General features: G+C 44.0%; 1 protein-coding gene across 1 annotated transcript in view; it reads left to right on the top strand.

Annotated features, from left to right (window-relative positions):
- The window catches only part of ATG7 (autophagy related 7), a 256,231-nt gene that overhangs the window by 39,599 nt on the left and 199,600 nt on the right, over positions 1 to 17,032 (top strand). The window contains exons 9-12 of the mRNA XM_066596488.1: positions 5,513 to 5,634; positions 8,760 to 8,850; positions 13,429 to 13,573; positions 15,793 to 15,951. Coding sequence (XP_066452585.1) covers positions 5,513 to 5,634; positions 8,760 to 8,850; positions 13,429 to 13,573; positions 15,793 to 15,951 — 517 coding nt within the window. The remainder of the gene's footprint in view (positions 1 to 5,512; positions 5,635 to 8,759; positions 8,851 to 13,428; positions 13,574 to 15,792; positions 15,952 to 17,032) is intronic.

The following is a 17,032-nucleotide window of genomic DNA, read 5'->3' as shown; positions in this document are numbered from 1 at the left end:
AGGCGAGGTGGAGTCTCCGCGGTATATACACAGACAGGCGAGGTGGAGTCTCTGCGGTATATACACAGACAGGCGAGGTGGAGTCTCTGCGGTATATACACAGACAGGCGAGGTGGAGTCTCTGCGGTATATACACAGACAGGCGAGGTGGAGTCTCTGCGGTATATACACAGACAGGCGAGGTGGAGTCTCTGCGGTATATACACAGACAGGCGAGGTGGAGTCTCTGCGGTATATACACAGACAGGCGAGGTGGAGTCTCTGCGGTATATACACAGACAGGCGAGGTGGAGTCTCTGCGGTATATACACAGAGTGAATGTCCCACAGAGCTTTTATATGATATAGGGGACATGGATGTTAAAAAAAAAAAAATAAAATAAATTTGAGTAAAATGAAAAAACGACTCACCACCGATGCCAACGTAAACCATCACCATATCCGCCCTGTAAACCTATTATACAGGTTTAACCAAAAGTAAACCCTACCCTGGTTTTCAGGGGAGGCTTGAAATATAAGCCCTCCCCTGAAAATAAGCCCTAGTTAAAGTACATGAAAAAAAAGCATCAATACTCACCTGGCCCGTGGCGTCTGAGTCCCTCGCGATGGTCCTTGGCGCTGCTGCAAGCTGCCGTGTTCTTCACACTGAGATACGCTCTTCTTTCGGGTGATGCGGCTTTGAATACCCTGTCTACAGCAAAGCGAGCACTGTGATTGGATTGAGTGCCAGCCAGTCAGTGCCGGCGCTTGATCATTTACAGCCATTCAGTGAATGACATCACCGGATGGCTAGCTGTGATTGATTCATCGAGCGTCGGCACTGATTGGCTGGCGCTCGACCCAATCACAGTGCTCGCTTTGCTGGTGGTGACTAGCAGCGCGAGGCATTGGGACGCTGCGGACCAGGGGAGTATAAGCCCCCCTTTCCTAAAAAAATAAGACACTGTGCCTCTTTTGGGGCAAAATGTATATAAGATAGTGTCTTATTTTCTGGGAAACATGGTATATCAAAACGTCCGAGACAAAATGACAAACCCATTCCTGTACTTTATTTTAACGTAAATATAATAATTTTAAAATTAAGAACTATAAATTTAAACAATCATTTTTGTTTTGGTTTTTGTACATATTGCCCCCTAGTAAAATGGAAAACCATTTCGGTGAAAAAAGATATTAAAATATAGCCCAGTATGTGACAAAAAATGGCAAAAATAATAATAGCCGGGCCATAAGACCACCACATGGGTAAAATGTCTGGTCCTTTAGAGTTTAAAGCATCATGTGTAAAAACTAGAAAGGTATCTAATAACGAGGTCATAAGTGTCAGGATATATGTTGGTTGTAGATCAGTTTCTAAACTGCCTTGTAGAAGATTATTAGGGGCCTCTGAAATTGTTCGCATTGCATATATTCCAATCCATTTGTGCCCGGCAGCTGCAAAAATATTCATCTTCTTACCGCCGTTAATTTCCCATCACATCTATTTAGGCCGCTATTTCCTTTGAAAGATGAATGACAGAATAATCATCAGCAAGGCTGCAGAAAGTCCTCCTGAAAGTAAATTGTATTTATTCTTTTGTCCTGCAAGGACATTCAAGGCTCTGTGCTCTATTGTTGGATGAAAACCCCTTGTTTTAATTGCTATTCCTCAATCAGCAGGGCTATTTCTCCGAAATGGACATGTGATTACCTTATATTCTTTTCTCTCATGGAGTAGACTTGAAAGTAATAGACTGCTTTCATAGTATCTTCTTTGTATTCCTACAACAGAACGCTTCCGCTTGTGGCAGTAAGGGCTAATTCACATTACTGCTTAGGTCTGCAAGTGTAATATTGTTTGAAACTGGCCCTATGATATAATTAGTGGTTCATACACGTGAATGTTTTTCTGCATGGACTGACGAGTCAGACACTGTAAATATATATTGCAGCATGTATCATCAAATGCTGGCTTGCCACTCAGGATAAGACGTAGAAGTCAATGGAGACCCCAAATAATTGCATCCATAATATGGATGTTACAGATGTGAGGGGCAGTAGGACATTTTTTTTTTTAATGATTTCCTGATTTCTTAGAATTTGTGTTGATGTAAAAAAAAAAAAAAAAGGATTTTAATGCGGACCAAATAGAGACTTATTATGGACATTCATACAGAAGAAAGTATGCCTATTGTTTTTTTAGAGCTCAATATGGCCAGCTTTTCTTACGGTTTGCCCTAAAAATAAGATTTTTTTTCATTTCCAGTTGTCTAGCTGTATATTATTATTTACGTTAAAGATGTTCTCTCACAAGAAAAACATTTATTATCTGTGGAATAAACTGTAACTGTGGAATTATTACGATCTTCCAGTACTTAAGGGGGTTGTCCCGCGCCGAAACGGCTTTTTTTTTTTTTCCAATAGGCCCCCCGTTCGGCGCGAGACAAACACAAGGGATGGGTTAAAAACCCGAATCCCCGCGCTGCGGCGAGTTCTTACTTACCTTACCAAGATGGCCGCCGGGATCTTCACCCACGGATGCACCGCGGGTCTTCTCCCATGGTGCACCGTGGGCTCTGTGCGGTCCATTGCCGATTCCAGCCTCCTGATTGGCTGGAATCGGCACACGTGACGGGGCGGAGCTACGCGATGACGCGTAGAAGGGGGCGGAGCCAGAACGCCGCTCGTGCCAGGACCCAAGAGAAGGGAGAAGACCCTTCTGCGCAAGCGCGTCTAATCGGGAGATTAGACGCTGAAATTAGACGGCACCATGGAAACGAGTACGCTAGCAACGGAACAGGTAAGTGAATAACTTCTTTATGGCTCATAATTAATGCACGATGTATATTACAAAGTGCATTAATATGGCCATACAGAAGTGTATACCCCAACTTGCTTTCTCGGGACAACCCCTTTAAAAAAAATAATTATAAAACTTAGCTTTTTAATAACATTGAATAAAAGTTATGCAAGAGAAAGAGAAAAAAAAACAGCAAATGCTTTTATGCATTTTAAGACTGAACACTTCGGCTGTTATGGCATAAGAGCTATGCTTTATATTTATTTATTTAGTGCTGGAAGAGTTATACAATTCTGCTGTGATTTACCTGGAGAGGGTACTCCCTTCTTTGCACCTTGTATGTGCAAGTTCACTGAGGTGTGCTGATCTGAAGCTAGTCTGATAATTGTAGGATCACTGAGGGAACCGCCGATGGGCCTCCCAGGCATCAGAGACCGGTGCAGTCCCCTAGTGAATGCAGTGGTGGTGCATATGCACAGCCTCATTCACTATCTATGGAGATAGATAAGCGACGCAGTCAATCCCATAGAAGTGAATGGAGCACGTGTAATCAGTGTAATCACTAGGGGGATTTGGGATGTGCTGTTATGATCCCTGGTGGTCAAATGGTTGGATCACAGCTATCTTACAGGTATCTTCTGTCCTGTGTCGGTTTAATCAGTGCTAGTTTATGATATACAGTTGACCCTTGTTGACCTTCGACAACATGACTTATTTTACTACTTTCTGTCAATTTGTGACATTTTACTTTGAAGTAAATGAGTTTGAAGGGCTGTGACTTAGAGGTTGTCAGAGGTAAGATATTTTTTACAAATTGGTCCCACGTGGCACAACATGGCAAAGAAGGTAATGGCTCTCCCAGCGTGTTCCAGGTCTCCACCGTGTTGTTTTGTTAGGTGCAGTTAATCTAGAACGTCCCATAAACTTGCTGCTGTAGCCATTGACAGACCTCAGCGATCATACTCTGAAGTATTGGCCGTTGCTAGATCTCCTGAAACTATTGAATTCCAGGAAGTAGCAATCTCCCTTTTCCTTGACCCATGCACGAGGATTTTACTCTCCTCTATTTGCCAAGTTTCAGCAGAAGGGAATCTCATATGATCGGGGGTCCTTGTTCTCCTTATCAGCTGCATATTAAAATGGACTATTGATGCTCTGTAACTCCTTCAGCCTCAGTTTTGTTAGCCACTGGTCTGGTCACCCTGAGTTACCTGCATGAAGTGTAGGAGGCTGGAATCGGCACACGTGACGGGGGCGGAGCTACGCGATGCTGCGCAGAAGGGGCGGAGCCAGAACGCCGCTCGTGCCCGGACCGACCAGAAGGGAGAAGACCCTTCTGCGCAAGCGCGTCTAATCGGGCGATTAGACGCTGAAATTAGACGGCACCATGGAGACGGGGACGCCAGCGCAGGGAAGGTGAGTATATAACTTCTGTATGGCTCATATTTAATGCACGATGTATATTACAAAGTGCATTAATATGGCCATACAGAAGTGTATACCCCCACTTGCTGCCGCAGGACAACCCCTTTAAGGACTAAACTCTGTAAATATACGACGCTTGGTCGAGGGCTTTAATCTCCACTAATAGTAGATGTACAGCGCAGGATTAAAGTCTCTGTTCCTGCAATCAAGCAGAAGAAAGTTGAGTCCTCAGCTGTCAGACACTGCCAAGGACCCAGAGGAGAATGGAGAAGTAATTTTAACCGTTTCAGCCTTCGCCTTTCCAGGCTATGTAGTGCTTAGTGAGCTCTATGTACTAAAAAAGTGGAAGTATTTCTTCCACTATGCGACCCGGCAATCATGTGACCACCAAGTGCTCGCTGGCACAGCAGAACTGCAGGGTCCTAGCAGACCCTGATCAGGTCTGTTAGTTACTATTGTCATTACATGGGTCTGTTTTCCTCTGTAACTGGGGCTCCTATGGATGCGGCTCCTAACAATGCCCCAGGTACAGTGGAAAAGTGTGAAATAAAAAAAAGACCACGTGAATGTTCCCCAGAGGTCTTATATGATGTACTGGGGGTCACAAATGGTAAAAGAAAATGACCCAAAGCCAACCAAAGCAGTCACCATATGCGCCCTGAAATCCCAAACTGTACATATTATATAGCAAAAGATCCGAAATAAAATGAGGAACCCATTCCTGTACTTTATTTTAGCGTAAATATTTGAATTAAAAACTGGGGTGTTTTTTTAGCTTTTTGCCCCTAACCAAAAAACGGAAAAAGAATCAGTGAAAAAAAGATATATAAGAAAATAGCCAAATAATTTAGGTAGCTGAATGAAAAAAATTGGGGCAGTAAAACCACCACATGGGTAAAATCCCTAAAAAGTGTCTGGTCCTTAAGCGGTTAACACTGTGCTTTAGTACTGTGGCCCTTACATAAGCTCTAACATCGGTTATGCAGTGACCCGTGTATCTTCCTTGTGTATCTGTCTTCTCATTTATTAAAAATTAAATCTTTCCTTCTAATCATTTTGAGAATTTCAGTCTTGCCCCTGGAATGATCAGATTAATAGAGGTGATTAAGCACCTGTCTCACCATCTTAGCGTTTTCATGAAAGTAATTAAATGAAAATAAATGTTCAATTTACTTTTTTGCTAAAAAAAAAAAAAATCTGGAGCTATTAAAGATCTCACAAGCTATTAAGGCGAAGATGTGAGATAATTTATTATCCGTCTTGCCAGGTTTCTTTCTCCTTTTAAATGTTCTCCATTTTTCATTTGCAGGGGCAGCCGAGTACAGTCCATTGAAGTCATCTGCCTCCGAGACCGAACTCTACAGGGGGAAAGGGACATAAAGCATAGCATCAGCTTTGAAATTAAACTGCCCCGAGTGGCACAGAGCCAAGGTACCGTGCTTTCATCTCGGACGTTCTATCTCTTTAATTTAACTTCAAATTGAAACTTGCATTTTAGTCTGAGACGATAAAGGAATCTTCGGAATATATTTCATTGTTTTGAAGCTCTGTTTTATCTGTGATACACGTAGCATTCAATTTGGTCTTGTGGATACAGCAAGTTACATTGCACAGTCCTGGGCCAATATGGATTTATTACTTCCTGATTTGCGGAGGGACTTTGATAGTTGGCGTGCTAATCATTAGGAGCTTATTTATTTAGTAGTCTATGCTACTACCATGTTTCCCCGAAAATAAGACTGGGTCTTATAGTAATTTGTGCCCCAAAAGAGGCGCCAGGGCTTATTTTACTTACCCAGCGGCTTGGTCCAGGTCCTTCCTACTGCTTTACAGAGCCCTGCCGCAGCTCCCATAGTCCTTTTACGGATCACTTTCTGGTTAAGGGATTCATGAATCCCGCCTCCACGAAGCGATGTTTGTGATTGGTTCTTTGAACGCTGCATTGATTGCCGGAGCTGCGGTGCTTAAAGAGCCAATCACAGCCATCGCGTCTTGAAGGCGGGATTTATGAATCAGCTGAGTGGCGTGTCAGCCGATTCATGAATCCCACCTCCAGTAAGCAACAGCTGTGATTTGATTCTTCAAAAGCTGCATTGATTGGTTGAGCCACAGCTCAGCCGATCAGTGCAGTGCTCAAAGAACCAATCACAAATTTATGAATCCCGTAACCAGTCCCTTTTCACGCATTCGCATTCCTATTTACTTTGTAACTAGGGCTTATTTTTGGGGTAGGGCTTATATTTCAAGTTTCCCAAAAAATGCCAAAAAATTATGCTAGAGCTTATTTTTGGCGTAGGGACTATTTTCGAGAAAACCCTGTATTCCCAGCTTTCTTTGGAATAGCTGTGCTTTTCTGGGTGCTCAGATAAAATAAACATAAAAATGTTAGACCGGTGCCTACATAAAACTTTTTCTAGAACATGGAGTACAAAGTGGGGGACTGGGAGTACAAGCCACTAGGGACCTTCGGTAGAGAAATGTGATTCTCCTTGTGCACCTGCACTCTGTACACCCCTAAGGCCAGCCCTGCGATTCGTCCAAAGTGAGAACATCTAATGCATTTCAACAACACTGGGTAATACGCATTTTGTGACCCAATATAGGCTTATGTTGCTCAGTGTATGTCAGCCGTTCACATCTCAGTTGAAATGCAAATCTATTTAAAAATCCCAGATGAAATGGCGCAGTATGCTGCACTATTTTGTCCAGGAAAATGCTGGAGGGCTAAACTGAAACCAGACAGACCCCATAGCTAGTAAGGTCCGTCCAGAATGAGCAAGAGAATGGAAACCCTGAATGCAGGTATGTACAGGGCTTTAAAAGACTTTACATGGACAGAAACAGTGGATGGAGGGGGTGGGGGGGGAGTGCAGGGAGAGAACTCTCCTGCAGCTGCCCCGGGCCCCCTGCTGGCCGCACTGTGATAATCCTTCTGTGTAACAGTACAGGAGTGAGTGTACACGGGGACGAGTGTCGGGCATCGTTTGCCCAACACTCGTCCAGTATCAAAGGACCCTGAGTTTATAAAACAGTTTCAAAAGCAGCCTAGGTCTTAATTTGCTGCTGCTTTCCTGCTGTTTGCACATCGTTTGAGCTTTTATCAATTCAGGATTCCATGTAGATTTTTGGATTTTTCTGCTGTTCTGCTGTTTGCAATCCACTTACAGGTGGGGGATGTGTCCTAAGGTAGTTATTCTGCCTGTACTGTACTGGCCGCGATTTGCTCTCCTACACTTCCCATGCTACCTTGCATAGCCCTTCTCCAGTCAACATCAAGGCAGCATCTGAATTCCCACTCCTTTGTTGCATGTAGTAATTATCACTATTCCCATGTCCCTTTTACTAGAGAAGCCAAATGCTTTAAAGGGGTTTTGTCATTAGAAGAAAAAAAAAACAATACTTGCCTATGCCTCCTCTTTTTACCGCATCTTCTCCTCGCCAACCTTCTTCTGGCTCCTGCAGTCCCCCGGGTCACCTCACCTCCAGCCATCTGGATACTCTTCTTCTTGTGATGTTGCGTACATTGCCGGCCTTCTGCTTCCTGTAGGTCAATGTACACTACGTAACTAGTGATGCAGCGTTCACTGCCTAGCAGGGAATGCTGAATCCTATATTGGGCTATTGCTGAGAATGCCAATGTGCGCTGTCACCCTGAGTGTTCATATACTATTGTTGTCACTTCTACATCTTTCTTGCACCACTGTATTTTTTTTTTAATGTCTTGACACTGTTTTATACGCTCGTGCAAATTTACTAATACTATCTGATAGTCAGTGCAAATTTTCACTGGCGCATTTTAAGACTGTCTAGTTTATCACTTTGACTCCGGATAATAGATCAGGCGCATCTTTAGACGGTCTAGTCTAAATTTATACCACATATTAGTTGTCTTAGATTCTCGAAGGATTTTGTACCAAAATTTTGTTGCATTTTGACATGAAAAATCGCATTTACTGCCCCTTATTTGGACTTGGCAAAAGAAGTGTTTTAAACACAACATAAATTTGTGGTGCAAAGCATGTTAAGGCCATTTTCTGGCAATTTGCACCAAAAAACTGGTGCCTTTTCAATAGTAATTCTGCCCCAGTGGGTGTAAACTAGGATGGCCTATTTTACTTTGGGGAACGTTTACTGGTTGAGAGGTTTATACCGTGTTTCCCCGAAAATAAGACAGTGTCTTATATTAATTTTTGTTCAAAAAGGTTTAACATTTTTACATGTATAGCTGCCTGGACACTATTTAAATTGACTTTTTTAATTAACTGTTAGCAGGGCTTAATTTTGGAGTAGGGCTTATTTCAAGCATCCTCAAAAAGCCTGAAAAATCATTTTGCATCCTCAAAAATTCTGGAAAATCATGCTGTCTTATTTTCAGGGAAACAGGGTAGTTTGTGGAGACTATGCTGTGGTCCAAAAATGGAGTACAAATTTGTTTTCTACTGCAAGTGGAAGAGTAAATCCTTTCCTTTATCAGTAAATCAGAGATTCCTTTAACCAAGTCACCAGTATTTATGTCCTATTATTTATATTACAATTTCTTACACATTTTCTTTCAGCTTGCCCTAAAGCTGTTGGATGGGAAAAAAACCAAAAAGGTGGTATGGGTCCCCGAATGGTGAACCTTAGTGAATGTATGGACCCCAAAAGGTAAATCGGAGTAATTGGAAATTATCATACATAAAATGTAATGTGATTTTATAATATTGGAACTTTTGTCATTTTTAAAATTGTATTTCCATCTCAGACAATTATCCACAGGATTTGCCATAAAAAACCAATACACGCTGTTTGCACCTTCTGGGATCTGCACCTGCGTCAAAAACGATTGTCTCCCAACCCTTTCCCACTGCATTCTTTGCCATCACATCCAGGTGGTGAAAGTTGTCAGAGTATAGGTGCTGCGCTCTTTTTATACCTCACATAGAAGTAAGTGAAGAGAGCTGAGAACTACTGTGTTTTCCCAAAAATAAGACATACCCCCAAAATAAGCCCTACCTTGAATTTTATTTATTTTTTGGGGGTGTTGAAATTGAAATATAAGTCCTCCCCCAAATATTAACACCAGCTACACTACATGGGGAAAAAAATACTCACCTCGCAGGCATTGTCCTGGTCCCTCTCTCCAAGCACTTCGGCACTCTACCGTGTCATCCTCAGCGGTGACAGAGCATCCTCTTCCTGGTAACGTTGGTTGAATACCCCACCTCCAGCAAGAGATTGCTGTGATTGGCTCAGGACCGCGGCCTCAGCCAATCACATCCGGCGCTCGATGAGCCATTAACAGCCATTCAATTATGTCAGTCATTGAATTGTTTTATTGGCTCATCATGCGACGGCTGTGATTGGTTGAGGCCGCGTTCCTGAGCCAATCACAGCAATCTCTTGCTGGAGGCGGAGTATTCAACCAACATTACCAGGAAGATAATGCTTTTTCAGCGCTGAGGACGACACAGAAGACTGTCGGAGTGCCTGGAGAGCAGTGAGAGGGACAGGTAAGTATTAAGAACCCCCCCCCCCCCCGAGAATAAGACAATATGCCTCTTTTGGGGCAAAAATTAATATAAGACCGACTTATTTTCGGGGAAACACGGTAGTTGTCTACATTTCCATTTTTTTCTCTACATGGATGTGGTGGCACCTAATCCGATAATATCGAGGATGAGAGACTACTTTGTCAATCCTAGGTGCTGTGGATATATCAGAATTGTCTGAGATGAAAATACTCTTTGAATTACCATTTGAGTTTAAAGGGGTTGTCTCGCGGCAAACATCAAAATTTTACCTTACCCCATTCCCCCTGTCACGCCCCCTGGCATAAAATAGCATTTTAAAGCGTTTTTTAAACCGCTTGCTACTCACCGATGTGATGAAAGATGAACTTATAAAATTCTTCTCCCAAGATGGCCGCCGGTCCTTTCCCAGGGATGCACTACGGTTTTCTCCCATGGTGCACCGCGGGTCTTCTCCCATGGTGCACCATGGGCTCTGTGCGTTCCATTGCCGATTCTAGCCTCCTGATTGGCTGGAATCGGCACACGTGACGGGGCGGCGCTACGTGATGACGCGTAGAAGGGGGCAGAGCCAGAACGCCGCTCGTGCCCGGACCGTCCAGAAGGTAGAAGACCCTTCTGCGCAAGTGCGTCTAAAAAAGCAAGAAGACCCCGAAATTAAACAGAGCCATGGAGACGGGGACGCCAGCAACGGAGCAGGTAAGTGTATAACTTCTGTATGGCTCATATTTAATGCACGATGTACATTACAAAGTGCATTAACATGGCCATACAGAAGTGTGTAGCCCCACTTGGTTTCGTGAGACAACCCCTTTAAATGGGTTACACTAGATTAGAAAAGTTCTTTGTAGGTTAAGAAGCATTGTTACCAATGTCCTTCCAGCATGCCTATTACTGCAGCTCAGCCACATTCAGATAAACAGCCCATAGGGAAGATTGCCACTTAGGGGGAAAAAAACCCTTTTTTGATTTAAGAGGTGCTCTGGTGATTTTTTTTCTTAATTTATTATGTAGCTATCCCCCTGTATATATAATTAAGCAAGTGTAACCTTGGTTAGTTATTCCTTTCTTTCTGAAACTCCCAGCATTCTTCTCAGATGGTCATGTGATCTCAATTCTGACCAGCTCAAATCTACTTTGAGTTATGTGTTCCCAAACTAGTCAGTTTCTCAGCCTGTGTGATGCTGTTATATGGGGTGTACCACAGAAACTGCCTAAAAGGAGGGACACAATCTTCTGTTACATTTACTGATGATGATCACACAGCTCCTGCAACACAGTTATAATAGAGGCTTGAGAAAGACCTTCGGGTTGAAACGTTGCCTGCTTCTGTACATGGAGCAATAAAGTGTCTTTTCATTTACTCTTTACAGCGGTGTTGCTGCCACTGTTCCTTACTTTGCTGCACAGTTATAGAGGAGATAATGGCTCATGCTCCTAACTGTATCCTTATGCTCTGTAGCTTATTTAGGCTAATATAGAACGTAATGATAATTAAACTGTCCACATCTATCATGGGATAGATGTGAAAGTAAAACCAAAACATTCACCATGAAGATGGTGCCTGATGAGCATCAGAGGGGGGAAGGGGGCTATACTGCATGGAAGTGGTTGCAATACACAGAGGAGACCTCCAGAGTTTGACAAACAATCTGGGGGAGGGATGAGAAAATGTGTTTTTGCCAGAGTGCATCTTTGATTTTGAAGGCTACTTTTGTAAAGGAGGTTGTTGAGAAGAAACAACCCTTTTAACCCTTTCCAGTGCAATGTCGGGCCTGCCCCGACATCATTTTCCTCCACAGCTCCGATGTCGGGGCAGGCCCGACACTGCAGTGCAGGAGTGGATCTGCACCCGATCGTCAGGCACATCGGGTGCAGATGCACTCCTTTACTGGTCGTCATCGAGGACCCCCGAGGAGAAGGCAGAAAGGGTTTTTAACCCTTTCTGCCCACTCCTTTACACATTACATAGCGCTCAATTAGCGCTATGCAATGCATAGATTCCGGCCGGCGATCATGTGACCGCCGGTGTTACCTGACCCCCGGCGGTCACATGAACGCCGAGCCGGGCGCCTGCACCGTGCAAGGACCTGCTTACCTGACGGGCGTCTTGTGCATTCTCCTTCTGTCTCCCGACCCGGCGATCATGTGACCGCCAGGTGTTACCTGACCCCCGGCGGTCACATGATCGCCGAGCCGGGAGGCAGAAGGAGAATGCACAAGACGCCGGACAGGTAAGCAGGTCCCTCCCTGCACCCTCCTGAACTCTGTCAGATCAGGAGGGTGCAGGGAAAATGTATTTTTTCTCACCCATTCTCCCAGCTCCAATTTATTTGGAGCTGGGGAGAATGGGTGAGAAAAAATAAATGGATTGGAAAGGGTTAACATTCTCAGAGGAGGGCCAAAACCTTTGTGTACTAATTTTTAATGATTAAAGGGGTTGTCCCGCGAAACAAAGTGGGGGTATACACTTCTGTATGGCCATATTAATGCACTTTGTAATGCACTTTGTAATGTACATTGTCTCCATGGTGCCGTCTAATTTTCAGCGTCTAATCGCCCGATTAGACGCGCTTGCGCAGTCCGGTCTTCTTCTTTTCTGAATGGGGCCGCTCGTGCCGGAGAGCGGCTCCTCGTAGCTCCGCCCCGTCACGTGCCGATTTCAGCCAATCAGGAGGCTGGAATCGGCAATGGAACGCACAGAAGCCCTGCGGTCCACCGAGGGTGAAGATCCCGGCGGCCATCTTCGCAAGGTAAGTATGAAGTCACCGGAGCACGGGGATTCGGGTAAGTACTGGCCGTTTTTTTTTTTGTTATCCCTGCATCGGGTTTGTCTCGCGCCGAACGGGGGGGCTATTGAAAAAAAAAAAAACCCGTTTCGGCGCGGGACAACCCCTTTAACTCCTTCCCACCTCCAGATGTAATAACATGTCAAGAATATCGGGTAGTTGATACAAATGAATGTACTGCTATGTCAAAGTGATGGCTCTGGCATCGCAACTATGCCTACATGATCACCAACTAGAAGATGGCTGTAATACACAGTGCTCTCCTACAGAAACTACTGGGATCAGAGAAAACTCCATTCCAGGCTGGTTGCACACTGGTAAAAGGGAGGGACCCTTTTGTGACCGTTGTCATCACACAAGGGAACATGACTGCACCACTGGAAAAACAGCCATGGAGCTGGTCAAGTTCTCCAGGGCTTTCTCTTTTGAGAGTCTGTTAGTTGATACCAGTGAACACACTGCAGGGGCCCTGTGTACTAATAATCCTTATATAGTGCCAACATATTGTGCAGCACTTTAGGAATCTGGGTACATGAAGAGACAAAATAAGGCAGTCCGCGGTAACAATTTAATTAACAAGTCACACAAGAGGAGTGAGAGCCCTGCCTGAAAGCACTTACAAGAAAATAGGGGTGACTCACGATAAAAGGGTTGAAAGTACACCTTGTTATGCAAAAAAGAGGGCCCCGTAATGCTGGGGTGTTTCAAAAATTGGTTCTAGAATGGCGAGATGAAAAATTACAAAACTTGTGTAGTCCTGAAGGCCAAAAATGACGTGGCCGTTTAGAAGTTAAGCTAGGTTTTTAGAAGTACAGTTGTGCCACCCATCAGATGTCATCCGTACGTTAGCTTAATCATCTTTTCCTTACAAAATTTGCATTACAGCCGTCCCAATATTCAGTACTAACCATGTTTTTCTTTTCCAGGTTAGCAGAATCATCGGTGGATCTTAACCTAAAGTTGATGCGCTGGAGACTTGTACCCACTCTGGATTTGGAGAAAGTCATCTCCACTAAGTGCTTGTTGCTGGGAGCGGGTACACTCGGGTGCAACGTGGCCAGAACACTAATGGTTAGTTTAAGCCTACTGATGCACAATGAGTGTATTTGCTTTTGGCTATATCAGCTCCATCTTTTGTTTATTTTATTTACTAGCTTGTTACCCGCGACTTCGTCCTCGTGGAATTTGTAATTTTGAAAAAAATCTAATCTGGGTTTTACTGTATAGCTCTGAGGGGTGCGTCACAGTCAGGGTCTGGGGTCCGGCGGACCTGGGATTGCTCCAATGTCTCTGTAGCTCTAAGAGATGCGTGACGCTCATAAGTCCAACAGGCCTGAGACTGCTCCGGGGTCTGTACTGCTGTCTTGTCTTTCAGCTTGTTGATGCCTTCTTGCCTCAGCATGGTCATCAGATTCTTGGCTTCCTGTAATTTTCACGGCTCGTGGTCTGCTAGTGCTCCGCGATAGATCTGACTTGTGCGGCATATTAAAAGAAGACCAAAAAATAGATAGGAAATACGATTGTCAAAAGTAAACCATTTCTTACCAAGCTGTGGTAAAATAAAGGTTGTGCTGTAATTGGTTGCTATAGGCAACACAGATTTTCTTTAAAATCTCAGTCCATGTTATTGTGTCTGGCGTTCAAGTTTTAATCCCAGTCAACACCGTGTATCTCTGCTAGCTTAATAATCGCATACATGCGGCAATGACGTCTGCCTTCATGTGTCTGCCCTTTTGGGGAGGCCTAGCTTATGATGTGCACCCCCTTCCCCTCTACTCCGCCGCACCTATTAATCGCATACGGGCGGCTGCCCTCACATGTCTGCTCATTTGTGTAGGCCTAGCTTATGATATGCGCCTCCTTTCCCTCCCCCTCGCCGCACGGCATGGAGCTGGAGCGGAGGAGCGCCTGCGCATCACAAAATAAATCTGTCTTGTTGCACTCCCTAGAGAACTTGATAAATTTTCAGGATAAAACGTAGCCTATGTCCTTCCTCAAGATGCCGGCTATTTCCCTGCCAAATTTCATCAAAATCGCTTCAGCGGTTTATCCGTGAAAAGGTAACAAACAGAGAGAGTTACTTTCACATTTATAATATTAGTATGAATTAGAAAATTTAACCCTTTGCAATCCAAGTTTGGATTCAGGGTTTCCTAGGGGGCTTTTTCTTTCTGCCGTTATACAATGGCACCATCTGCTGGCTAGAGCCAGTACTGCGGTATGGGACATGCTGGAGAGGCCCCTGACAACAGAGTGGCCAGTAATATACAGTAAGAATACCCTGCCAGACGTCTTCCGACATTGGAGCTGTACAGCCTTCAATCAGAATTTCTGAAGACGTCAGACGGGATTGGAAAGGGTTAAAGTGGATGTCAAGTCTAATAAAATATGTGGATTTATACTAGATTCTTAAAGACTGACTTTGCAAAAACGCTCTAGCTATAAGCTGACTAATCAGGTCATGGATTGCTAGTTTCTGGTACTACAAGTATAAAATGGTGATGGGCTACTCAGTCACCTTGAAAAACTGTTGGAAGTAGGTAATTGCCACACATACATGTGTAACGAGCACAAAAGAGCCTACAGCTCTATTTTAAAGAGACTATGTCAGCTACCTTAAGCCCTATAAGCTAAGCCTATGGGTTTGAAGTAGCTGACCCGCTGAATCTGGGGATGTGTTCTACTCACCTTCCCATTGTTACCCCATTGTGAGAGCTGAAAGCCGCCACTCAGTGCAACAAGCAACCTGTTCAGAAATGAAAATGTCTAATGTACAGTTAATTAAAGGGGTTTTATGGGACTAGGATATTAATGACCTATTCTAAGGATGGGACATCGATATCCTATTGGTGGGGGGTTATAGCTCATTGAAGCAAAGCCACTGCTGAATGAATTCTCGCTCCGCATAAGCAGGCAGGTGTTTGAGCGACTGCCGTTTTAAAGTGAATGGAGATGGACGGCCAGAAGAGATCTCCGGAGCGCTCCGCCTCCATTCACTGAACAGCTATTGCTCCTGTAAAAAAAAACAAAAAAAAACACTACAACTTGAAAAACATGCAAATCCTATAAACAATCATGTAACATCTGGCGTTTATAGGGACAAAAAACAGAGTAAAATTGTCAGTTATGAGCCGAGCCTGGACGTGCTTACAACCGTTCTATCCTCATAACTGACTGATCTGACTGATAAGCTATGGAATCATTAGAAGAATACTGCTTTCTCTTTCATTAAGTATGTGGATAGTATTCTGAAACTCCGCATCATTTGTTTGTCCTCTATTTCTCACTAGGGCTGGGGAGTCAGACATATAACGTTTGTGGATAATGCCAAAATCTCCTACTCCAACCCCGTTCGGCAGCCTCTCTATGAGTTTGAAGATTGCCTTGGAGGTGGAAAATCAAAGGCTCTGGCAGCGGCGGAGAAACTTCAAAGGATATTTCCTGGCGTGGTACGAAGAACGTATAGCAGTCAGGCTTTATAAGTTGTCTTTATTACACAGCTGGTTCGATATATTGCGAAGAATACACTGTTGTGTCCCTCTCCGCATCCACCATGAAGTCTGCGACCAGCTGGCCAACAATTTGAGAATTCCTCTTCCTGCTGTCACATAGTATCACAATGCAGCGTAGAAGAAGATAAAGGCTCAGTGATCTGTATTAGGGTATGTTCACACCTAGCCGAAATGCTGCAGTTTTTTCACAGCAGCAAAATTCGCAACATGTCTGCATCAATAATTGTGTCAAAATCCATTGGTGTGGATGCTGACTTGGTTTCAGCTGCAGGTTCACAGCTGATTTTAGCCTGCAACGCCACCCTTCTCACCTGGGAATGTTGAGTCCTCACTGCAGCGTACATCCCTCATCCAGAAACAGCTACTGAGCCTGCTGCAGCCGCTGCTCAAGTGATGCACCCACTTTCCCATCACCTAACCAGCGGCGGCGACGTTTAGTAGCGGATGCTGGTGAGAGATGTGTGCTGCTGCGGGGGCTCAGTATTTCGAGGTGAGAGGAGCTGCATTGTAGGCTGGAATGAGTTGCAGTTATGCAGCTGTAACCAAGTCAAAATCCACCCCAGTGATGTGGATTTTAACACGTTTCTTGATGTGCAAAACGCGGAATCACAGCAGAATCTTGCTGCGGAAAATCTGCAGCATTCCTGCTATGTGTGAACATACCCGAATGGTAAAATGCTTACGGGGAGATTTATGAAGGCTATTTTGTACAGTAAGCTTAACCTGAGTGACGTCATAAATTTATTAAGAGGCGCACCCTTCATTTTCTGTCTCAGCAACAGTGCAAGATGCAGCAAGTTTAAGTCTATGCTTGCTGTGAGCAGGTATAGATTCGCGCTACAATGTCCTCTACTTTCTATCTTTACTAATGATAAAACTATAAAAACTTTGCACATATATTTATTAAAAAGCCCCAAATTTGAGAAAAACTTTTGAAAAAAAATTGATTTTTTTTTCATATTTTTAACTACAGTATGTCACATACTTACATAGGCCTCATTCAGACGAGCCTGCATTT

This window comes from Eleutherodactylus coqui, chromosome 3, assembly GCF_035609145.1.
Source record: "Eleutherodactylus coqui strain aEleCoq1 chromosome 3, aEleCoq1.hap1, whole genome shotgun sequence".
NCBI classification, from domain to species: domain Eukaryota; kingdom Metazoa; phylum Chordata; class Amphibia; order Anura; family Eleutherodactylidae; genus Eleutherodactylus; species Eleutherodactylus coqui.
The sequence above is the reverse complement of the archived record's forward strand: the minus strand, read 5'-3'. Positions and strand labels throughout refer to the sequence as shown.